This window comes from Rosa rugosa, chromosome 7 (genome assembly GCF_958449725.1).
Source record: "Rosa rugosa chromosome 7, drRosRugo1.1, whole genome shotgun sequence".
Lineage (NCBI taxonomy): Eukaryota > Viridiplantae > Streptophyta > Magnoliopsida > Rosales > Rosaceae > Rosa > Rosa rugosa.
The window spans coordinates 6,020,627-6,045,166 of record NC_084826.1 but is presented as its reverse complement, the minus strand read 5'-3'; the positions used below and the strand labels follow the sequence as shown (position 1 = coordinate 6,045,166).

The following is a 24,540-nucleotide window of genomic DNA, read 5'->3' as shown; positions in this document are numbered from 1 at the left end:
GAAAAAAAAGGATCTTTGCAGGATTGGTAGTCAGTATTTAGTGTTTGATATGATTGTATCTCAAGCTTTTGTGCTCACATTAGTTGTTTTTATGCTGCTTAGGGATGGGGTCCTGGTAAAATGCGAGATATATGGTGAAGTTCAAGTGAACTCCCATTTATCAGGTGTACCTGATTTGACTCTTTCCTTTTCAAACCCTTCTATTCTTGATGATGTAAGATTCCATCCATGTGTTCGGTTTCGGCCTTGGGAATCCCAGCAAATTCTGTCGTTTGTGCCGCCTGATGGACAGTTCAAGCTAATGAGTTACAGGTATGGTGTTAAACAGACACGTGTGATTTACGTTGTATGAAGTTTAGGACATACTAAAACTGGATAGGCTAATATAGTCAATTACTGTGATGCTTAATATCTATACAGGGTAATATGGTTGAGTTCAGCGAAAATTACCAAGTTTACAAATTAGAGTGTATAGTGTTGCATGATTTCTGTCCTTGTCTTATTTTAATTCTAACAAACCTCATGTGCCCTTGTGCAGGGTTAGAAAGTTGAAAAGCTCTCCAATCTATGTAAAGCCACAGCTAACCTCAGATGCTGGAACATGTCGTGTTAGTGTGATGGTTGGAATACGAAATGATCCTGGAAAGACCATTGATTCAATAACTGTGCAATTTCAACTGCCTCCATGCATTTTATCAGCTGATCTGACTTCAAATCATGGAACAGTAAACATTCTTTCAAATAAGGTACTAATATAGTATTGCCGTATTGGCATATAACTCATTACCTTGACATGACATCTACCCTTGTAAAAATGGTATATAGGTAATCCACTTTAGAAAATACTTTTTCGCTGCTGTTATGCTTTCTCATTGCAACATCTGCACTTTGCACCCAAAACTGCTGATGAGTATCTTCTGGTTGGATTTTGATTTTATATTCTTGTTTATGCAGACCTGTTCATGGTCAATTGGGCGTATTCCTAAAGATAAAACCCCTTCCATGTCTGGAACATTAGTGCTTGAAATGGGATTAGAGCGCCTTCATGTGTTCCCCACATTTCAAGCAAGTTTTAGGATCATGGGTGTTGCTCTCTCTGGCTTGCAGATAGATAAGCTCGATTTGAGGAATCTACCAAATCGACCATACAAGGGCTTTCGAGCACTCACTAAAGCAGGGCAATTTGAAGTTAGGTCGTAATTCAGCAATACAATTTTTTTTTCTTTCAAAGCTGTGTGAAATGAGATCAATTTGTGTACATTATGGTGTGAGAATGCCACTGATAGTTTCATCTGTAAATTTCTTTTTTGTTATAGAAAATCTTTGGTCTGAGATCCTAATAACAGTGCTGATGATTAAGGTGAAATCCAGATATAGTGATTTTGCCCTGTACTGAAAATTTACAAAATGACAAGAAAATAAAAGAGAAGTCTGTTTCACATAATTGGAATTAGAATTTGTTGGCCTACCTCATGTTAACTTAGTATGCTTGAAGATGAGAAGCATCAAACATGGGAGAATTGCTGATAAATTAAACAATGAATGTTCTTGAACTCCAAATTGGTGGAAGAAGAAAAATAAACTAGGGAAGTGAGCCTTGGATTACAAAATTTTGTACAATCTCACGGTACTTAAGCAGCCACCTTGTTCACTCTAAATGATTCCATAACCCGGCGAAGATCACTTTCTTCTTCCACAAATACATTTTCTGGTGTCTGTAATCTCAACGCATACAACTGGTTGTTTTCAACTCCTAGAACAGTTAGGTACCTCCTGTTCCATTCCATACTAACCACACGATCTTTCGGCATAACAGCCAGTTCATTGTTGCTTGCATATGATTTTATGTTCACCTGGAAAACACATTTCAAACCACATTATAAGGAAATAGTTCTAATAATGCACAGAACTGAAATTCACAACATCAAAATCACCTCACCTCAACTTGGTAATAAAGTTTCCCGTCATCAGCAACCCTTGAAGATGTAGAAAGAACTTTCCCCTCACGCTTCACCCCGAGTCTTGTAGACATGAACTCAGTCAGATACTGCCTAAGCACTTGCTTTGCGGCTACTTCTGGCGGACCCAGATCTTCAACGCTCTTGTAATTCGAGGATGAAGGAGAGGACAAATCCACAGCTAGGTTTTCATCAAGAATATAAGGGTCTCTAAAGAAAATGTCAGCTCCAGCACCTTTGACCTGAATCCAATTCTTAGGGTACTTGAATGAGTAGCCATCAAAACTATCTATGTACTCCCTCAACGCAACAGTTTGTTGAGCAAATGCAGGACTTTGCAAACTGACTTGAGAGAAGATGCAACCTGACAAGATTAAGGCCATTGCATTCCTCCTAGGAACTGCAAAATCTTTAGTCTGATTATATATTAGAAATATATAGCAACAAGATTCATTTTTTTTTTTATGTCAAATTTATAAATGTGTGGTATAGAGGACCTATATGTGACCGCTAGCATACCTTGGACGAAAAATCAGCACTACCCTTATTTGATGCACCTGACATTTGCTCAGTGAGGCTCACCTGCCATTGTGGTGATATGGTATCAGAGATGGAAAACTAGAACAAAATCCAAAAGACATATATGGAAAAGGAACAAAATTTGAAGGAAAAGGGTACGAAGTACTATATCAAATGAATTGGGTGCCACTCACAGTAAGAGTCTTCTTTACATTTGATGCTGCAACATGTAATGCTTCTTTTAGCTGTGATACCTTTCTCCTATACTGTAAAGTATGTATATATAAGTTGAGAAATAACTAGTCAATGAAGTTCCTAACATTTTGATACATGGAGCAGAAAGTAGAGCAAAATTTGTGAAAGACAGAATCACAGAAAGAGAACCTGGAGTTGGGTTTGAAGTCTGGTGCCATTAAAGTCAGAGAGAGAAGGAAGAGGAGAGAAGGAAGGTGGACTGTGCTGTTGGTGCTGCTGCATCATCACCAACCTTGCCATGTTTCCCTATCCTGCTTTCCTTTTCTTGCTTTCTGTTTGTTATATCCACAGCCTATCATTCATAGCATGTTATCAGCAACAATCTCCCTGACAGTATGAGACTCATAGCCAGAAAGAAACAAGAGATGGACTTTGAGGCCCAGTACCGAAGGCAGGCCAACAATAATGGGCCATACCTTTTTCTTCATATCACGAGTGAATATAATTAACTCTATATATATATTTTTTCATTTAGGCTTCTTTTGGTCCTAGAGATCTGTGAAAGCTATTTCTTTAATTATAACGTACACGGAGCTAGAAAATCAATAATCTTACTACCTAAAATGATTTGCATTCCGGCCAATTTTGAAGACCAATATGGCTCATTAGCTCATCCCTTTCTGAAAAATAAAAATCATCAATACAGGCTGATGCTAAACTCGATTTTTATGTCCTACAAATAAAATCTCTACGTCATTACATTGCAATTAAGAATATAGGTAATCAAACCTGTATCTCTCGCAACATGTTCATGTGAAGGGTGACATGGTGTTATTTTCTTTTGGTTGTAAATGGCATGACATGAGTGGTGGCGTGGTGCCTAAGAAATTGGGCTGCCTAGAATTTGGGATACGAAAAGTAGTGGATAGTGTTCTCTGAACAAGTCACCAGTCCTTATCCACTGAACTCTAGACACGTGCAAATGTCTGAAATGCCCTTGCGTTCACGCAATAAACAGCCATAACCAAAGTTTATGAATACTAATGTTAATATTCTATAAATTATCCTTTCTTCTCAAAAAATAAAAAACTAGATTTATAATTTGCCACGTACACCCCTGCAAGTTTCAAGCGGCGGCTCCCAAAAGCGAAAATATCTACTTCAAGAGCATATTATTTTTGTTTGGGGAATTTTTGGATGATTAATCAAACATGTTTTGGATGATTAAATTTTAGAGTAATTTCAATTATTGTAGTTAGCCAAAACATTATTTTGTGTATTAAAACATGTTGTTAAAGGTGCTAATTTATTGATAATGTTTTCTACTATATTTCAGTCGATTAATAATTTATAAAATAATTATTTTTATGGTCTCGAACTGAACGGTTTTTCTTTTGGTTTCCAACAACCACAAAATCAAATATTAATTTCATTGCACCAAAATTTCTTTAAAAGAGTTGAACGAGTTGCTGGAGTGAAAGTTGCGTTAGTCCTTATTTAAAAAAGATATAACATCATTATTCAAAAAAGAAAAAGAAAAAAGATATAACATCTATGAGTACTTATACCATATATCATCATGTATAACATCCTTGCTCAAAGAATGTCCCACCAGTTGAAGACATGAGTTTTTAAATTTTATTATCAGTTTGTGTCTTTGTGACTTCGATTGTTCATGAATCGAATTTCGAACTTCAAACGTATAAAATAGAAAATACATGTGATCATGAGGCAAAATACATATGATCGTGAGGCTGATACTTGAAAATTAAATATACCCTTTTTCTAAAAATACAATTTAGTTCTAAATGCATCCACTTCGTTAATTATGGCAATATCATCAAACAAAATATATATATTGATTACATAGTAATTAGGGAGTGCTTAAGTAAATCTAATAAGTAATAACCAATTAAAGTATGTCATCTGCCAGGGTTGCCCTTCCTTCCCTCTCTACACCCAAACCCTATCCTGCTTTCCTTTTCTTGCTTTCTGTTGGTTATATCCACAGCCTATCATTCATAGCATGTTATCAGCAACAATCTCCCTGACAGTGAGTCTAATCATATAGCCAGAAAGAAACAAAGAGATGGACTTTGAGGCCCAGTACCGAAGGCAGGCCAACAATAATGGGCCATACCTTTTTCTTCATATCACGAGTGAATATATATTTTCATTTAGGCTTCTTTTGGTCCTAGAGAATTAGAGATTACTGTGAAAGCTATTTCTTTATTTATGACGTACACTGAGCTAGAAAATCAATAATCTTACTACCTTGTTAAGTAACATGATTTGCATTCCGCCCAATTATCTTGCATACTCAACTAAGAGTCTCCTGAACATCAATTTCGATAATAATTTCACTTTCAAGACCAATATGGCTCATCCCCTTTCGAAAAATAAAAATCATCAATAAAAGAACTCGCTTTTTATGTCTACATATAAAATCTCTATGTCATTACATTGCAATTAAGAATATAGGTAATCAAACCTGCTTTGTTCTTATTTCTCTCAACATGTTCATGTGAAGGGTGACATGGTGTTATTTTCTTTTGGTTGTTTTAGGTTGTAAATGGCATGATATGAGTGGTGGCGTGGTGCCTAAGAAATTGGGCTGCCTAGAATTTGGGATACGAAAAGTAGTGGATAGTGTTCTCTGAACAAGTCACCAACCCTTATCCACTGAACTCTAGACACGTGAAAATGTCTGAAATGCCCTTGCGTTCACGCAATAAACAGCCATAACCAGAAGTTTATGAATACTAATGTTAATATTTAACTAGATTTATAATTTGCCACGTACACCACCGCAAGTTGATTACAGGGAGAGCGGCGGCTCCCAAAAGCGAAAATATCTACTTCAAAGAGCAGATTATTTTTGTTTGGAGAATTTTTGGATGATTAAACATGTTTTGGATTGATTAAATTTTAGAGTAATTTCAATTATTGTAGTTAGCCTATCTATAATATGAGGATTTATTTCGTATTAAAACATGTTGTTAGAGCATTTTTAGCAGATTATCTATTTTGGCTCCTTAACTATTTTAGAGAACATGTTTAGATTTTTATCTATTTTAGCAACTGCACCAAACTCCTAAAGTGGTTAGTTAAAATGACTTTTTAACTATTTTAGCTAAAATTTAATTCAAAAATGACTAACACTGCTAAAGATGCTCTTAAATGTACTAATTTATTGATGATGTTTTCTACTTTATTTCAGTCGATTAATAATTTATAAAATGATTATTTTTATGGTCTCGAACTAAACGGTTTCTCTATTGGTTTCCAACAACCACAAAATCAAATATTAATTTCATTGCACCAAAATTTCTTTAAGAGAGTTGAACGAGCTATTGAAGTGAAAGTTGCGTTAGTCTTTATTTAAAGAAGATATAACATCTATGGATACTTATACAATACACCATCATGTATAACTTCCTTGCTCAAAGAATGTCCCGCCGGTTGAAGACATGAGTTTTTAAATTTTATTATCAGTTTGTGACTTCGATTGTTCATGAATCGAATTTCAAACTTCAAACGTATAAAATAGAAAGTACATATGATTATAAGACAAAATACATATCACCGTGAGGCAGATACTTGAAAAGTAAATATATCCTTTTTCTAAAAATACAATTTAGTTCTAAATGCATCCACTTCGTTAATTATGGCAATATCATCAAACAAAAATGTATTACATAGTAATTAGGGAGTGCTTAAGTAAATCTACTAACCAATTAAAGTATGTCACCTGCCAGGGTTGCCCTTCCTTCCCTCTCTACACCCAAACAGCCTATATATAAAACCACAACTTCCACTATTTATACTTCCACCAATTTTGTCGTCCAAAAACGGTGGCTTGTTGCTACAATTTCTCTCTTCCTCCGATGATCGTCTTCCCTCTATGTAAGTTGAACGCAAATCCCAGCTCTCTATCTCAATCTTCAAAGGCCCAGAATAGCTGTGTATATGCATGATATAGTTACAATATTAAAGATTTGAAATTTGCTGATCAATCATACTTGTTATTGTTGGATATGATTTCCCTTAGTTTTCTTTGTCATTCTACAATGAAACCCACTTGTAGAATCCTGAGTGGTATTCGAAACTCTGCGTTTTTCGGGTTCACGCCTGTTAAAATCCACAGTGGGTCAGCAAAGAATGGAAATTTATCAAAGTTGTGCATAAATTTTGAGCAGAAAGGCCAATATCACACATACCCTTGTCGTGTATTAGGATTTGGGAGTGTTTTGAGTGATACCCAGAAAGCCTTTTCGGTATCCAATTGGAGTTTTGGCCAATCTGGGGTTATTTCTAGGTCATTTAGAAGTAGGGGTGTTTCTGTTATTGATAGTATTGGACCCAAGGGTCGTGATTTTTCGACATCGGTGGAGACCCGGGTGAATGAGAACAACTTTGAGAGGGTTTATGTTCAGGGTGGTATTAATGTGAAGCCTTTGGTCGTGGAAAGGATTGATAAGGATGAGAATGTTGTGGGGGAGGAACAGTCTAGGATAGAGGTTGCTGATGAAAATGTGAAGAATGCGGAGGGTTTGGATGAAGCTAAGGTTCTGAGTTCTGAGAGGGAGCTTTCGGATATTGAGAAGGACGCTTGGAAGCTGTTGAGGGATTCGCTTGTGATGTATTGTGGGAGTCCTATTGGGACTATGGCTGCAAATGATCCGAATGATAAGCAGCCATTGAATTATGATCAAGTGTTTATACGTGATTTTGTTCCATCAGCACTTGCTTTCTTGCTCAAGGGAGAAGGAGAGATTGTGAGGAACTTCCTGCTTCATACATTGCAATTGCAGGTAATCATTCACATTTATTCGTCTCTTTGTGGTTTTTCATGTTGTGTTGTTGATCTTCAAGCCTTCATCATTATGCATTTCCTTCTTTTTTGTGGTGGAGCTATTCTTAATATATGATTAACTGATTAATCTTGAATGAAAACCTTGTTTAAATTTTGTTGTGGATTAGAAATTATTAAATAATCAAGAGTTCCTATGTATTACATTTAAACATTGGTACTAATGGAGTTCAACAAGTGACATCATTCTTTTTTTTTTTCTTTTTTTTTGCCAAACCAACATTCCATTGATCTTGGTGAAGTAGTAATATATAGTCAACTGATACCTATCTATATATTCTAAGAAAATGTTACTCTAATCTCTTTTTATGTTTTGAACAATTTTTTTTTTCCCAAACCTTTCATGCTGTTGTTGTTGACATAATGTACCATAAATTAAATGTTTTGGGTTTCATGAAATTCTTATCATAGGTTTCTTTTATCTTAGAGTTGGGAAAAAACTGTTGATTGCTATAGCCCAGGGCAGGGATTGATGCCTGCAAGTTTTAAAGTTAGAACTGTGCCTCTTGATGAGAACAAGTTTGAAGAAGTTTTGGATCCAGATTTTGGTGAATCAGCTATTGGCCGTGTCGCACCTGTGGATTCTGGTAAGTATTTCTGAACATTATATATTATGCTGCTAAAAAGGTAATAATTTGAAAGATGCTGCACAGTCTTTTGTTATTGTTGTCCAGCTGTTGTTGGATGCTTAGTCTGTGCGTTTTTGCACATGCTCCATACAGGGAATTTCTTTTTCCAATAAATTAATTTGCCCAGTTATGGTTCTGATGAATAATGATTTTTTTGTTTGTGCCATTAACTTCTCTGACAGGTTTGTGGTGGATTATTCTATTGAGGGCTTATGGAAAGATAACTGGTGACTATGGATTACAGGAAAGGGTGGATGTTCAGACAGGCTTGAAAATGATCCTGCACTTGTGTTTAACTGATGGGTTTGATATGTTTCCTTCTCTTTTAGTCACAGATGGCTCCTGTATGATAGACCGTCGGATGGGTATTCACGGTCATCCCCTCGAGATCCAAGTGAGTTCCTCAATTCCATAGTTCAGAAAGCTGCTTTAAGTCGTTGAGTTTTCATATTAGGCGTGAATAGAACTGATTCATTTATGTTATTTCTTTAGTCTATATTCTTAGCAGCTGCTTTCTTTGATTTTACTGCCATAAATTCAGATTGAATATTCCATTTTTGATGTACCTGAAATAAAAATATCTTGCTTGGTAGGAGGCCGGTAGGGTCTAGTTGGATATCATTCTTAATGCTTTCTAGAGGTTGTAAAAAAGGACGTAGAACTTATAGGGCCAAATCATTGATGGTGGGTTTCCTTCTTGAACTAATTGAGAGCAGCTACTTCTGAACTTTTAACTTTAGCTAGCTGACCCTAAGCTTTTCTGAAAATCTTGGGTTGTATCCTGGTCATGCCGTTTTATCTGATATCAGACCAGTTCTGTTGCGGTCCTATCTATCTTTTTCACGATCATATCAATTATACTTCATCATATTCAAGTTTATTTATATGTTACCTCATCTTTGGCTAGTATGATTTATATGAAGTTTGATTCTTCAGGCCTTATTTTACTCGGCTCTAAGGTGCTCCCGTGAGATGCTTGCCGTAAATGATGGATCCAAGAATTTGGTAAGGGCTATCAACAACAGACTCAGTGCTTTGTCATTCCACATCAGAGAATATTACTGGGTGGATATGAAAAAGATTAATGAGATATATCGATATAAGACAGAGGAGTACTCTACAGAAGCCACCAACAAGTTTAATATATATCCTGAACAAATTCCTATATGGTTAATGGACTGGATTCCAGAGGAAGGTGGATTCTTTATTGGCAATCTACAACCAGCTCACATGGACTTTAGGTTTTTCACTCTTGGAAATCTTTGGTCCATTGTTTCATCTTTGGGTACTCCAAAGCAAAATCAAGCTATATTGAATTTGGTTGAAGCCAAGTGGGATGATCTTGTCGGGCATATGCCACTTAAGATATGCTATCCTGCCTTGGAATATGAAGAGTGGCGTATAATCACTGGCAGTGACCCAAAGAATACGTGAGTTGGCTGTATAATCCTGTTTGTAGGTTTTGGGGTGTGTTAGATTTCTATAGCTGTACTAATTTTGTTATGGACTCCTGCAGCCCTTGGTCGTATCATAATGGTGGATCTTGGCCCACACTTCTGTGGCAGGTACGTTTTGCCTTGATGGAAGTATATATGTTTTGTGGAATAAAATGAATTGCATGCGTGAATGATTTAGATTTCTTCCTATTTGTAACTAAGCATTCATTTATTTATGGGTGTGCATGATATAAGCCGGTTTTTCCATATAAAATGCTTTAACTGTCCTATTTCAGTTCACATTGGCATGCATCAAGATGGGCAGAACAGAACTAGCTGAAAAGGCGGTTGCTTTAGCTGAGAAGAGCCTGCGAGCTGACCGCTGGCCTGAATATTACGATACCAAAACTGGGAAATTTATTGGAAAGCAATCTCGACTTTACCAAACGTGGACTATTGCCGGGTACCTTACAACTAAGATGCTGGTGGAGAATCCAGAGAAGGCGGCCTTATTATTCTGGGAGGAAGATTACGAGCTTCTTGAGATATGTGTTTGCGCACTTAGCAAGAGTGGCCGGAAAAAGTGCTCCAGAGGTGCAGCTAGGTCTCAGATTCTTATATAATGAAACGCATTCTTTCAGGGGCAAAATACTTTGCCGTTGAACTGTACAGCAACAACTATAGGATAGGATACGAAAATAGTTGGATAGAGAACAGTCTTCAACTGGAAGTGGATATCATAGTCTTCGTATCATATGTTCTACACAGTAATGATTGGTTTTGTCATCCGATTAATTAGTTGAGTTGATCGGAATGGACACATAAAATGATTAGTATGGAGGGTGCCTCACGCCTAATCTAATCTTTGTCATTTGAATGTAAATTACTTTTAACAGTTATCACTTGTCTACTTGAGTTGATTTATCTTATAGGTACATTTGATATTAGTACTTGCCAATTGCCATGGACTGAAATGTAGGAAAGAAAAACCATAGCCATAGCAAGGTTTAGGTAGTTAGTCCAACAAAATAACAGACTAGATGCATAAAAGTTCCCGCCAAATAGACAAACATAACTTTACAAAAACATACTTGGGTGGAGCATAAGGATTCAGAGAAGCCCTCTTCTTCTCTTATAGTCACTAACTGTCAATGTCAAAGCATGTCTCCTGCCATCATCCTCCGGGACTTGGTACCCTACAGTTGCTTCTATCTTTTGTTTCCTCGCCAAGTATGCAGCCGGAGCACCATGATATCCACCAAACTTCTGAAGTGCAGCCAACGAGATTGGCAGCTCGAAATTGTGCAGTGTATATGACTCTGTCGCTCTGTCCACAGGAGCACTTGTATCAACCAACTTCCCTGCACCTGCTGCAGCTTCCAACGCTACCGTTGTTGCTGTCATGCCAAACTTTCCCATTACTTTTGCTTCTGCCTTGTTATCGGTTGTACCTAGAGTTCCATTTGCTGCCTCAGCAGTTTCATCTTCAGCGGCTTCATCTCCTCCTCCAGTCTTTCTAACATAGTAATTCCTCGATCTAGTCCATCTTCTTGAGAAAGGATCATAACCAGCCTCCCCAGCTTTCAGATTCGTATTTGTTGGTTTCAATCCAGATGCATTCTTAAAATTCTCAAACCTGTTCTTCCTGTTCATCTCAGCTAACCTAATAGCCTTGGAATCTTTCTCCTGGAATTGCCTGGATGCTTCCAATTCCAGGAGCCTTGTCTTAATCCTCCCAACTTCCTCCTCATCACACTTACTTTCTGCAACTTCCAACTGCCTCCTCAACCTATCCTTCTCAACTGCAATGTTCACCGGTCTTGCTGAGGCTTTTTTCTCCTGCAACATTTGCTTCACAGTTGTTGCTGAGTAAACAAATGTGTTGGATTTCTGTAGGGTCTCCCTCTTTTCTAATACATCCTGTTTGCTGGGCATGTAGCCAGCACTACACTTCACTTCCCTAATCCAATCGTTAAACTCCTCCTCCTCCGGAGCAGAATTTGAGACCATAGCCATCTGCCACTTGGAAGCAGAATTTTCACTGCCCCAAACACAGTTCAAATATTTATGTGTCATTTTTCCCTCTAGCTGGTACCGCCGGTTAAAATCAGTGGCATCCACGTTCTGAACCATGCAAAGCCTGTAGACTGGACCACTTGATGATTTCCCAAATCCAACCCTAACAAAGCAACCCACAATTAACTCCTCAAAAAATGGTTCCATACACCATTTTGCAAGTTTCGACCTTGGAATGGTAATGTCCTTTATGTCCTGATATGTTGGCGGCTCTAACCTTTCCTCATCGCTATCCAACGAGTCATCATCCCAAGCTGATGCTACTTCTTCAGTTTGTAACCCCTCAGCATTCTCATTTTGATCAGAGTCAATCAGACTTGGTGCAACAAGGGATTTACGCTTGATTGGTGAAATATCCTGGCTACCTACACTTCCTTTTGATGAGTCCCTCAGATTATAGCGAGCCTTCAAGTCTTGTTGCTTCAGACGCTTTTCTCGTAACTGACTCAATGCATCATCCAAAGCAGCTGATTTCTCAGCAGTCCTAGCTGATGAGCGTACACCACGGGACAATGGGACAGAAGAAGTTTCTTTCTTTGATTGGATAGATCTTTCTTTGTCTCTCTTTGATCTTAATTTTTCCATAAACTTCTTACCATCTTTCTTTTCTGCTCTATTTGTCAAGATCATCTCTCTTTCAAGTTCAGTCAACTCTGAAAGCCGTCTCCGATCAGCATCATCCTTGTAGAGATCAGGGCCAATATCAGATTCATCACTGTTTTCGCTCTCATGATCAGAATCATCAACGTGCTCTTCGTCACTGCCTCTTTCAGCAGGGTCAAACCTCTTCTTCAGAGGTACTTGAGAGGGCTTCTTGCTTGCATAACTACGACCACCATCTGAGTCTTCATCCCCAGAGTCACTTTCATCATCAGAGAAGGAACCTCCATGTCGCTTTCTAGAATGTGGAAGTTGGTGCCGGTTTTTCACAGCTGCACTGGTTCGTCCTGCTGCCTCAAGGAGCAAATTTTCCAAGTCTGCCATGGTCTGCTGTCTGCCTTGTGCTACAGTTATGCTTCTCCAAAACAGGGAGTAATGTATAGACTGAGTACTGCAACCATAAGAGAAAAGATCATAAGATACATGCGAGACGCATCACAAACAGTTGACAAAAGAAGGATTTAAAAGAGCGACTTGCAGAAAAGTCATATTCAGTTTAAAAGCAATGATGGTTTTCTATCTCAATGTAGGAAAGCCAACTTAACAAAAACTTATAATCGCACACAGAATCTTTCTCAATATTATTGGATACCAATTCAGTTCAAGAGTTTATGCCATAATGAAGGAACATATTCAGTAAGATTTCCATGCATATATAGTTGAATCCTCAATTCTCCAATTTAAGAATTGATCTTAATAATTCCATTATGACACATATACAATCGTTGAATAGGTCTTACAATGCAATTAATTACTTTGCAATTCAAGAATAGCTCTTAGCATTTTAAGAAATGACCAGAACCTATACGAATGGTAGCAATAAAAAAGAACCTAGAGTCCCAGGAACACGCTTGCACAGGCGCGTGCAACAAAAATATAGTATGCAACGTGTACAACAAATAGATGGATCGAGAATTCTACAAGGTTCACAAGGCGTTACATCACCAAGTGGTTAGCCAGTAGAACAACAATCATTATAAGACGAGCATATATTTAATTTACTCTCTATTTGGACAATATCCCACATGAGTATGAACAATTTCATGCATTTTACACGCTCCTTCCTCTTATAAATAAACAACAAATTCAATTCATTTATGAAAAAAAGAAAATGATATCCACTCGTCTGCATGCTCTTTTCTGACACAGACAATTACAAACTTATCTCAAGAGATATATGACAATTGACAAAGCATGTCGAAATACAACAACCCCACCTCATTCAAGAGTTCAACTGATGAAATCCTAGTATCTAATATCTCCAGGCAACTTCACTTTTGACAAAGCTTTCTGCTTTAAGTAATTCCAAATCAAAATGGCCCTTACAAATATTACTGAAAGTAAAGGCTTCCCAAGGATTAAAAGTAAAGGCTTCACAAGGACTAATCAAAGTACCATCTACACTAGCTTCCAACACTAATAATAAGAGGAGAAAATAGAAACAAGAGCTGTAATTGCATGGATGTGAGGATAAAATACAAGAAAAGTAAAAATATCCAACCTTTTTAGCTAGAAAGTTACCCAGACCCAAATGTGAAACCCCAAAATTACACCAAAAACCTAAAGATCCAACCTTTTTTGCAAGAAGGTTTCCAACTTCATGATGATCTAAACCATAACAATAACACAATGCATTCACCAAAAACAAGAGAATGAGTGTCAAGAGTAAAAGGCCTAATTTTGCTCAAACAAGATAAGAACAAAAGTAAACAATTTCAAACACAAAAACCTAACAATGTAGTACAACTGAAGACTGATGCAACCATTCATGTTAGCACAATCAAAGGAACAACCAGAAGGACAGAAACAAGAACAAATTCAACATCTTGAACAGAAAAAACCTAGAAGTCTTTGTTTGATCGCCGAAAAAGTAAAAATAAAAAAAAAAATTTGAGAGGAAGAAAAAGACGTCACCTTTGTGATCAGGGGGTGACGTAAATTGGGTAAATTTTGGTAAAAAGAAAAGCAAACAGCAATGTTGGTCGGAGTAGGCAGAAACAAAGGGTGAAGCTAAACGGCGGTGATGAGTGGTGGCCGGGAAAGTGCGGGAAGTGATTTGGAGGTTGGGGAGTGTAGAATGAGAGAGAGAGAGAGAGAGAGACTCTAGTGTATAATGGTTATGTGTCAGTTTGGAGCACACTTCTACCCTACGAGTGTGTCGTGTATCTAGGAGGAGTTTGTTAGCCCTTGCCCCTTGGGATTCTAGGATTTATCAAATTTTTTAGGGTTCTTGGTAATTTCATTAGTAACAAAGTGGGCGGGTGCCTCGCGTGAGGGTGTTACCAACTTGGTTAATTTTTCAAACAAAATCTTAATTAGAGTTATTATCTTCTTTTTGAGGATTTCATCAATCCCTAATAATATACTTGTTAAATGCGTAATGAAGTGACAAAACACTCTTTGTCGTCATGAGTTAAGTTCTCATTATTATTATTTTTTTTAAATACTCTTGAATCATAATATAATTGGTGAGCGAGTATAATTACATGTTTTTTTTTTTTTGATAAAGAAAGAAATTACAATCAAACGCTCTAGAGCAACCGCCCTCAAATATATCAAACTGAAAGGCGGTGCTGGAGGAAAAGGACAACTAAGAGTGCCGAACAGAATGAGAAAGAGAAGGTAAAGAGTGGCCTAAAGAAACAAGGTTGTTAGCCAAAAAATTAGTGGCCTAAAGAAACAAGGTTGTTAGCCAAAAAATTGGCTTTATGCCAAACATGGCGGAAAGTGACTGAGGCAAAATGGAGTGTGAGCTCTTGAATATCTTGAAGGATAAATTTGATGCGCCAAAGAATAGAAGATGTCTGATTGAGGGCGTCGATTAGGATGTTAGAATCACCTTCAACAATGAGAGCTTGAGAAGAAGTATGCGACTGATGAAGTAATCTTTCACGAAAGGCCCTAGCTTCAGCTACAAGGGTGTCCATATGACCAAAATTTTTACTCAGAGCAAGCAGAGGATGACCATCAGAATTGCGAACCACAAAGCCAGCAGGTGCTCGATTGCCATTGACAAAATATCGAAACTTTAAACACTTTATTTTTTATAAATTTTATTACTTTTTAATTTTGAAAAATCGTAAAAATAAATTTATGTCGTGATTTTTGACTTCCATTGAAAGCTAAAAAACACATGTTATAATCTAGAATTTTAAATTTTTGACAGAAAGCATGGTCATGGTCTTGAAGAAATTATTATAATTATTTATTTTACTTCAAAAGAAAAGGACTTTACATGAGAAATGAAACTAGCCTCTCATGAACATGCAATGGTCAGGACTTGACCAAATAGCAAACACATGCCTAATCACATGAACAACGCTAAAGCTGCTGTCTTTCCTTTGGTGAGTCTGAGAGCGAGCAACTCTATAGCTTGCAACACCATAAATAGTAGTTTGAAAGCTTGACCATGTGCAACTGCAACAGAGATGACCTCAAGAAAACTACTACCCAGATCCCACTTCAACCCCATCCCACCCATAATCAGAAACTCACTTCACTGGTCCCAAGAACCCACCACCCAATCAAACCCACCTTTTTTATCAAAGGGCCCCAACCTCTTAGCCACAGACTTAATCAAGTCCTACTTTGAAAAGGGCTCTATCAAAGAAGCGCGTAAGGTGTTCGACGAAATGTCTGAGAGAGACGTGGTCACTTGGACTGCTATGATTGCTGGGTACACTTCTTGCAGTCACCACAGCAGTGCTTGGGCTGTGTTCTGTGAGATGGTGAGGGTTGATATGGAGCCGAATGCTTTTACGTTTTCGAGTGTGCTTAAGGCTTGTAAAGGAATGAAGGCTCTTTCTTGTGGTGCAATGGTTCATGGGTCGGCGGTTAAGTATGGCATGAAGGGATCTATGTATGTGGAGAATGCACTTATGGACATGTATGCTACTTGTTGTGTTAGCATGGACAATGCATGCAAGGTGTTTAATGACCTTCATGAGAAGAATGCTGTGAGTTGGACTACTTTGATCACTGGCTACACTCATAGAGGTGATGGCTATGGCGGGCTTCAAGTTTTTCGGAAAATGCTGCTGGTAAGTGGCTGAATCATCCTCCTACATTTTGTTGAATGAATTGGGTTTTACAAGATGCTTACTTTAACTTTATTGGCATACAGGAGGAAGTGGAACCGAACCCTTTCAGCTTTTCAATTGCGATTAGAGCTTGTGCTTCGATTGGCTCGCATACTTTTGGCAGGCAAATACATTCAGCAGTAATTAAGTATGCGTTTGAGTCTGAACTGCCGGTCATGAATTCCATACTGGACATGTACTGTAGGTTTGGTTGTTTATCAGAGGCAAATCAGTACTTTGATGAAATGAGTAAAAAAGATCTGATTACCTGGAACGCCTTAATTTCTGGATATGAAAGATCGGATCCTAGGGAGTCCCTACGTATATTTTCTCGTATGGAGTTGGAAGGCTTTAGTCCGAATTGCTTCACATTAACTAGCGTTACAGCAGCCTGTGCTAACTTGGCAGTTTTGAACTGTGGTGAACAAGTTCATGGTGGAATCATCCGTAGAGGCTTTAACAAGAACTTGGCATTGGCTAATGCACTTATTGACATGTATGCCAAGTGTGGGAGCATTACTGACTCGCACAAAATATTTAGTGAAATGTCTGATAGAGATTTAGTCTCCTGGACTTCCATGATGCTTGGATATGGGGATCATGGATATGGAAAAGAGGCTGTTGAATTGTTTGATGAGATGGTAAAGTCAGGTATCAGGCCAGATCGAATAGTGTTTATGGCAGTTCTGAGTGCTTGCAGCCATGCTGGACTCGTCGATGAAGGCTTGAGGTATTTCAAATCAATGATAAATGATTATAAGGTTACTCCAGATAAGGACATATATGGTTGCGTGGTGGATTTGCTGTGCCGTGCTGGGAGAATCGAGGAAGCTTATGAGTTAATAGAGAGCATGCCATTTAAGCCTGATGAGTCTGTTTGGGGTGCACTTCTTGGAGCGTGCAGAGCACATAAGCTTCCACATTTGAGCAGACTAGCTGCTCAGAGGATATTAGATTTGAGGCCAAACATGGCGGGAACATATGTGATGCTGTCAAATTTTTATGCCGCTGAAGGTAAGTGGGGGGAATTTGCCAATATGAGAATGTTGATGAGAGGAATGGGGAATAAGAAAGAGGCAGGACAGAGTTGGATTGAGGTAAGAGATCAGGTTTATAGTTTTGTTGTAGGAGATAAGATGGGTTCTCATATAAAGTGGGTGTATGGAGTTTTGGAATTACTGATTTGGCATATGAAAGAGGCAGAGTACTTAACTGATTTGGATTGCTCTGTACATGACCAAGATGATGGAACTTGAACAGAAGCTTTAGTGAAGGAGCTGAAACACCTTGTTGAGACAAACACGAGGATATTAATTGGATTAACATTCCATTGTTGTGAACAAATGTCATACTGGACAACATGGCAAGGAAGAACACAACATTACTCCCAGCCTCTCTTGCAAAGAGTCAGTTTTGGTTAGTTCAAGTCACAGAAACAAAGGAACTGTAAACAAGATGAAGAATTCATCTTTCACAAAGGTTGAAGTTCAAGCATCAAAGACGGGGCACCGGGCGAGGGAGATGACCATTCTTTTGAACTCAAAGCTAACCATTATGATAATACTGCTAACAAAATTCAGAACTGAAAGTAAATGCGAATTTACTTGCTCTCTTTGGCTGCTGCTGAATATATTTCTCCAAATTACCAAGTTGAATTTCGTTCAATATCTGTTTACCTCATGATTTCCAGATATAACAAATGCAATTTCCATTATTAATTAATACATTGGCTGCCAACATAAACAAATCAAATGCATAGAATAACGGTAAAATACACTTCATTAGGTGCAACCGTGCAATATAAACCAAAGTTCTGAAAAATTAAAAATACTACTGCCGATGAGTTTTGGTCTCAACTCTCAACCCAGAAACACGGTTATGTAACCGTCATATTGTCATCTCATGTGCCTGATTAGATTTCCTCCATTGTGAGCCCATGTCAAGTTCTAAGAAAACTGCGTCTCAGCTTACAAGAGCAAGAGATTACTTAACCGCAGGCTCACAAGATTCAGACCATTGCAGTTATTTTGATTGCAATCTCTAGCACATGGTGATACTTGACCATCAGATGGATGAGTTGCTGATGGACTGTTATATATCGGTTCCATATATCTTCAGCACCAGTGACCATGGAAGAAATAGAAACATCTGTGGCTGGCTGGCTGCATTTTCAACTTGTCTTGCCACTGTGAGAAAAATCAGCCGTGACTTTATGTACCACCGGAATCATTCCACGAGATTTTCCCCATTGGTATTTGGTGCTTCTGAACTCCTAGTTCATCCTTTTCCAACCCAACAAAGGCCAATGCCTCCTTTTACCTCTTGGAGGTAGTATATGCATCGATATTCAACCATGTGTTATTTGTTGTTGTCGCAACAATTAGCTTCAAAGCATCATATTGGTCTGTTGGTGTGCCTTTCTATAACCAAGAACATCCACTAGGTGAATAATGTTCGAACCAACTTCAGTACTAATCTACTACCAATAGTCATTGCAGGAACAAGATCCCTGCTTAAAGTGGTGAAAGCGGTGCTTATCCCTCACCACAATGTCACGACCAAAAGCTTTCGAGACGAACTTTGCTGCCATGTGACAATCATTACATATTCGCAAATTCTTTATTATTCGTATTGGTGATGGTGGACTGATAGCGATGAGCCCAAAGGCAATTGCCAGTTTCTCACTGTGTCTGAAAAGAACAGTTTCCTTTTCCTCTTCATCAATGTCAAAGGATACTTCATTTGTATCTGGTGCATAACCTTCCCTCTTCAATTTCTGAGCCATTTCATCTAGCATAACCTCAATCTCTTTCATTCGAGGGTGTTTCTTATCTCCTGCTAGAAATTCATGAACTACACCATCTGCTTCGATCATGCTACAACCTGGGGTCTTTACCACCCCATGTTGCATCATTATTCCCCTAATCTCATGAACACCATTCCAATCACCTTTCGAAGCACATATATTGGACAACAACACATGGAACCCATCATGGTTAGGATCGAGCTCAATGAGCTTTCTTCCTATCCTCTCACCCCTGTCATTGTCCCCATGTTTCTTACAAGCCCCCAGTAAGGCACCCCAAGTAGCAACATCTGGTGTCATAGGCATACTTTCAATGAGGTCCTCTGCCTCCTTGAGCATACCAGCACGTCCAAGAAGATCAACCATGCATCCGTAATGCTTAACATTGGGTTCTATCTTGTGTTCCTGCATCATGGAATCGAAGTGGCGACGCCCCTCATCTACCAAGCCCATGTGACGACAAGCTCCAATAACTCCCATAAAGGTTATTTCATTAGGTGTCACACCCCTTGTCTTCATCTTTGCAAACATTTCAAGCGACTTCTCCACCAACCCATTCATTGCCAACCCAAGAATAAGAGCATTCCAAGTAGAAACTCCCTTTTCTGCTGTCTCCTCGAAAACCTCCAATGCATTTTCCACACACCCACATTTCAAGTACATGTTAATAAGGGTTGTCCCAAGAAAGACATTAACTTTAAGGCTATTTTTCCTTATATAAGCATGAATCCATTGGCCCAGGTCAAGGGCAGCCAAATGAGTGCAAGCCGAGATGACACTCACCAAAGTGGTCTCATCGGGCCTAATTCCACACAGCTGCATCTCCTGGAACAATGCCAAAGTTTCTGAAAACCGGTCATGCTGAGCATAGCCTGATATCATTGCACTCCAAGACACTACATCCTTCTCAGGCATGGAATCAAATAATGTCTTAGCAGCTTCAACTAAACCACATCTCAAGTACCCCGATATCATTGAGTTCCAAGATATCTGATCCAGGTTGTAGGCTGCATTGAACAGTTTCTCCGCAATCATTATCTCCCCACAACTCGAATACATGTGAATAAACGCATTTTGAAGATTAACATAACTTTCAATTCCAATCTTCACAACTAAGCCATGGATCAACTTCCCTGTGTGGACAGCTGACAAATGTGCACATGCCGAAAGCACACTAACCACCACAACCTCATCCACCATAACTCCATTAGCAACCATTTTCACAAACATATCCAAAGCCTCCTCATACATCTCATTTTGCTCGAAACAAGAAATCAGCGCACTCCACGAAACCATATCCTTCTGAGGCAGTTCATCAAACAACCGCCGAGCCTCACTTACACAACCTCTTTTACCAAACAACACAATCATAGAATTCGAAGCAATCGTGTTCCTCACTGGCATCTGCTCAAATATACACTTTGCCTGCTCCACATCCCCCACCCTAACATACCCTGCCAATATCGAATTCCACGCCACCGAATCCAACACAGGCATTTCATCAAACACATTGCGTGCATCCCTCATATTGTCACAAACAGAGTACATGTTGATCAATGTGTTCTGCACATACACATCTGAACCAAACCCAAACTTCAATATATGACTATGCATCTGTTTCCCTTCAAACTCTGATGCTCTCATAGCACAAGCTTGAACTAGGATTGGGTATGTATAATTATCTCTATCCCCATTCTTACCCAACATCAATTTGTAAAGACTCAAAGTCTTTTGGGGACAGTTTCTTTGTACATAAGCTTTCATCATAGTGTTCCAAATGAACCCATTTGAGTTCTCAATGTGGTTGAAAATTCTTAACGACAAATCAATGTCACTGAAAGAAGAGTCAGTGGAGAACTTGAGAACTCTACTTGCAGCATATGTGTCCCTAATGAAACCAGTGAGGATCATCTGAGATAGTATTTGATTGAACTGCTTGAGATTCTTGCATTTTGGCAACTGGGTTTCTAAAATTGACAAGTTTATGGTCATTCTAGCCAAGTTCATAGCTAAAGGTTTGAACTTTGAAGAGGGGACATGAAGTGTTTCAACTGCAAAGGTATGGACTTTGAAGGCAAAACCCATATTTGGTAATTGCAAAAATTAACTCCCGCCAATATAATTCAGCAAATCAAAACTTGACACGTTGACACAGTGAGTATTTTGGGCTGAAAAAGCCCACAAGGTGAGTACTGACTACTAAAAACCAGTAAAATCCCTAAAACCAGTGGCAGTAAAATCCCCAAACTCAGAAATGCCTCGAAAGCCTCGAAGAACCAAAGTCTTCAACTTCAGTAAATGCCTGACTCCTGGTTTGGTCCCCATGCCGGAAACGCCTCCGCCGTCTCCGCCGCGTGAAGAATTGATAGAAGAAGTTGGAGAGGTCAGAAAAGTTTTGATCTTTCTTTGAAATTTCTTGCATTCTGATCAGCGTTTATATATACATTGCCGGAAATGAAGTGAGGACTTTTAGTTTTTGTGTGTTAATATTTTTTTTTCAAAATTAACCGTAAGGTAAAATTAGGTTCTCCATTGAAATGGAGAATTAGAGTTTGGCCTTAATTACTGCTGACAAGGGCCAATTTTGCCAGAGTCAATGTGAGTCTAATGTGAAGGTATAGAAAATGAGAATTTGCTTTTTGTGAACAATTTTTGGACTGTAGCTGTTTAAGTAATCTAAGGTTGTTGAGGCATTTTAGTTTCTTGGGAAATATGATGTCATTTTTGTTTTGTTTTTTTGTGAGAAAGAATGTGATGGTAATAATAAGATTTTGAAGTTTAATATGTTTTGAGAAAGAATCTTGTGGTGCAAATCCTGACCAGGCTGGCAAGTACTCAAAGACAGAAACTTTATATGGTTCTGCATTATCATAGTTTGCTGATGTTGCTTGTTTTGGCTGCACATTCTGTTATTTTTCTGATTCGTTCTAGTGTTTTCGCCGCATTTCGTTCATGAGCTCAGATCTTTTAATTGCAGAATGACCCTAATGTAACTGATTCAATTGTGAGCAATGAAATCTTCACCAAGGGAGCACTGGTTGAGGTTAGCAGTGATGAAGAAGGATTCCATGGTTCTTGGTTTGCTGCCACTGTAGTGAAATCTGTGGGGAGAGACAAGTTCCTTATTGAGTACAAGTGCTTGAGGACAGAGGATGATTTGGCATTTTTGAGAGAAGAGGTTGATAACATGCACATACGACCTCATCCACCAGAAAATGTTGTTGATCATTTCAAGCAACTTGACGAGGTTGATGCTTTGTACAATGATGGGTGGTGGGTTGGTGTTATTTCTAAGGTTCTAAGAGGTTCAAGGTACATAGTCTACTTCAAGGAAACCTGTGAGGAACTTGAATATCAGCACTCTGAGTTAAGGCTTCATCAGGACTGGATTGATGGCAAATGGGTTATCCCATCTCGGGTATGGCTCTATCTAATCTCAACCATTTTATTGACATATATCTTGTACTTTGCTTTAGTGTTCAATGGCAAATTCTCTTAAAAACTGACTCCTTGGCTTCCAAGTGCAACATTTCACACTAAAGTAGCAAGCTTTGGGCAAAGATTGACTGTTTACCAACTGTAGTGACATTAAGATATTACAAATCTCATCTAAAAACAAATTCTTTGATTGCCTCCCTCCATTTTTGGGGAATGAGTAATAGATCATGATATAGTTGGAAAATATTTTAGAGTCCAACTTCTTCCTGAGGTGAGACTCATATTATTTCCAAACTCACATAAGTCTCACATCTTGTATGAGAATGAGAAAGCCAGTTGGGGAAATAGTTGAGTTCTAGAGCATCTGCAAAACCTTTAGTCAGCATCAGACTATTTGTAGATGGGATGTACACAATACAAAGTGAACAAATCAGCCTTGCCAACCCAAATTGAGTATATGGCCTTCCAAATTTGGGTCTGAATTTGGTCCTCGTTGGAGAGTAACTGTAAGTGGCCTACAGTTGTTAGAGTCACTCCTGTAGGTAACTTTTCTCTATGGTAATTACTGTTTTAGGTTGCCATAAATGGAAAGATGTAGGACGGTTATAAATGAATTGATAGTTACAACTGCTTACAGTTCCACCTTCTAGCTGAAAGCTACCCCATGGTTGTCTGTTGGGGGTTCAATTCAAGTGGTCAAGAAGACTGCATTGTGTGGCATATTCTGATGGCAACATTTATTCTCTTCTAGGTGTCAATGTCTAATTCTGATGATCGTAATTTCCAAAATCACACATCTCCTTCTTTCTAATACATTCTGCTATTGTAGTTTTATCTAATTGTTGGCTGATTCTCTATTCTTGGCAGGAGTTAAAGTTATAGTTCTGTGGAAAATGGAATAGGGTTCCTCTGAAGTAATTGGGAGACCTGGTGTTTATCTTATTTAGTCGATCACTTTGCCTGAAAAAAACCCTCTAATCAAGCAACCGTGAAGCTGTTAAACCATGGCCGGATCTGTAAATTCCATTTTACCAGCTACTGAAATGTAGGACGAGTTGTTTCAGCATTGTCGGTGCATACTGAGAATGGGGTTTTTGTTGCCTCCTTGTCTTTAGTTTTGTGACAAGGTGTCAATAATTGATGGAAATTTCGTTTTGTAATATAAGTTTACAATTGCTAGTTGAAATCCCTTGAATTTGCATTTAAATGGTTATCAGATTTTAGTCTATTCTTTTAACTGGATCGTAGAGTAAATCCGTAGATTGGTAATCTACCCATTGAGGATACTATTTGCATCTTCAATTTTCCTTTTTCTTGTTTCCCTTCTGGTTGTGGTCCAAAATCCAAAGATTACGAGGAGCTAATACTTGAGAGAACTCTCATCTCCATGGTTGATAGCAATCACTTTCAACATTACTAGGGACCCATAAGCAGGAGATCTATAAATCTCAATATTTGCAGTAGGTAGTTTTTACTTTGTTGTTCAATGTGAACTATATATGTCCGTCTTTGGCCTATCAGAGTTGGAGCAATTGTAGTTTGACTAGTTTCTAGACCATTTAAATTTTAAATTCAATAAACCTCCTTTTTAAGTTTTTAAGGGTCCAGCATCAAAAACCAAATTAGGTCCTGAAAAAGTGAATAGAAAATAGAACCAGCTCCAATAAAGCACCTCTCTTTATCATTTTCTGGGTTGAAACTGGAAGGAAAGCACCTCCCTTCATCAATTTGAAGCACAGTTTTAACCCCTCTTCATGTAAAGAACGTGAATGCTGATGATAAACCAATTCAAAGACATAACATTTTAAGACCAAGACACCAAATCCTGAAAAAGACTAGTATTTTCTCACAACACAGAACCAGATAGATAT

At 38.3% G+C, this 24,540-nt stretch overlaps 7 protein-coding genes across 10 annotated transcripts in view; 4 read left to right on the top strand and 3 right to left on the bottom strand.

Annotated features, from left to right (window-relative positions):
- LOC133720616 (chloroplast stem-loop binding protein of 41 kDa b, chloroplastic) overlaps positions 1–3,176 on the bottom strand; it is a 7,116-nt gene extending 3,940 nt beyond the window's left edge. The window contains exons 1-5 of one of the 4 annotated variants that reach the window (XM_062147025.1): positions 2,862–3,176; positions 2,672–2,743; positions 2,478–2,540; positions 1,940–2,374; positions 1,513–1,853 (exon numbers count right to left, since the gene is read on the bottom strand). In XM_062147025.1, the coding sequence (XP_062003009.1) occupies positions 1,632–1,853; positions 1,940–2,374; positions 2,478–2,540; positions 2,672–2,743; positions 2,862–2,972 (903 nt within the window). In that variant the 5' untranslated portion in view covers positions 2,973–3,176 and the 3' untranslated portion in view covers positions 1,513–1,631. Of the gene's footprint in view, positions 1–1,512; positions 1,854–1,939; positions 2,375–2,477; positions 2,541–2,671; positions 2,750–2,861 lie in introns of those variants that run through there. The other 3 variants (XM_062147027.1, XM_062147026.1, XM_062147028.1) reach the window with 3 other exon arrangements.
- LOC133720618 (AP-3 complex subunit mu) lies at positions 35–1,343 on the top strand. Its single transcript, XM_062147029.1, has 3 exons — positions 35–312; positions 539–746; positions 955–1,343. Exons 1-3 carry the CDS (start codon positions 50–52, stop codon positions 1,198–1,200), a joined length of 717 nt encoding a protein of 238 aa, XP_062003013.1. The 5' UTR covers positions 35–49; the 3' UTR covers positions 1,201–1,343.
- Positions 3,177–6,496: 3,320 nt separating the features above from the next.
- LOC133720613 (alkaline/neutral invertase A, mitochondrial-like) lies at positions 6,497–10,509 on the top strand. Its single transcript, XM_062147021.1, has 6 exons — positions 6,497–7,486; positions 7,973–8,132; positions 8,357–8,568; positions 9,111–9,604; positions 9,691–9,739; positions 9,907–10,509. Exons 1-6 carry the CDS (start codon positions 6,710–6,712, stop codon positions 10,231–10,233), a joined length of 2,019 nt encoding a protein of 672 aa, XP_062003005.1. The 5' UTR covers positions 6,497–6,709; the 3' UTR covers positions 10,234–10,509.
- A 150-nt stretch (positions 10,510–10,659) lies between these two features.
- Positions 10,660–14,469, bottom strand: LOC133720614 (protein RTF1 homolog). The gene is made up of 2 exons (XM_062147022.1): positions 14,261–14,469; positions 10,660–12,737 (listed from the first exon to the last, which is right to left on the bottom strand). Exon 2 carries the CDS (start codon positions 12,668–12,670, stop codon positions 10,721–10,723), a length of 1,950 nt encoding a protein of 649 aa, XP_062003006.1. The 5' UTR covers positions 12,671–12,737; positions 14,261–14,469; the 3' UTR covers positions 10,660–10,720.
- Positions 14,470–15,581: 1,112 nt separating this feature from the next.
- LOC133722090 (putative pentatricopeptide repeat-containing protein At1g56570) lies at positions 15,582–18,090 on the top strand. Its single transcript, XM_062148908.1, has 2 exons — positions 15,582–16,386; positions 16,470–18,090. Exons 1-2 carry the CDS (start codon positions 15,775–15,777, stop codon positions 17,679–17,681), a joined length of 1,824 nt encoding a protein of 607 aa, XP_062004892.1. The 5' UTR covers positions 15,582–15,774; the 3' UTR covers positions 17,682–18,090.
- Positions 18,091–18,118: 28 nt separating this feature from the next.
- Positions 18,119–21,450, bottom strand: LOC133722089 (pentatricopeptide repeat-containing protein At3g62890-like). The gene has a single exon (XM_062148907.1). The coding sequence runs from the start codon at positions 21,314–21,316 to the stop codon at positions 18,905–18,907; it is 2,412 nt and encodes an 803-aa protein (XP_062004891.1). The 5' UTR covers positions 21,317–21,450; the 3' UTR covers positions 18,119–18,904.
- LOC133722091 (protein AGENET DOMAIN (AGD)-CONTAINING P1-like) lies at positions 21,345–23,897 on the top strand. Its single transcript, XM_062148909.1, has 3 exons — positions 21,345–21,614; positions 22,209–22,649; positions 23,537–23,897. Exons 1-3 carry the CDS (start codon positions 21,486–21,488, stop codon positions 23,549–23,551), a joined length of 585 nt encoding a protein of 194 aa, XP_062004893.1. The 5' UTR covers positions 21,345–21,485; the 3' UTR covers positions 23,552–23,897.
- Positions 23,898–24,540: the final 643 nt, after the last annotated feature.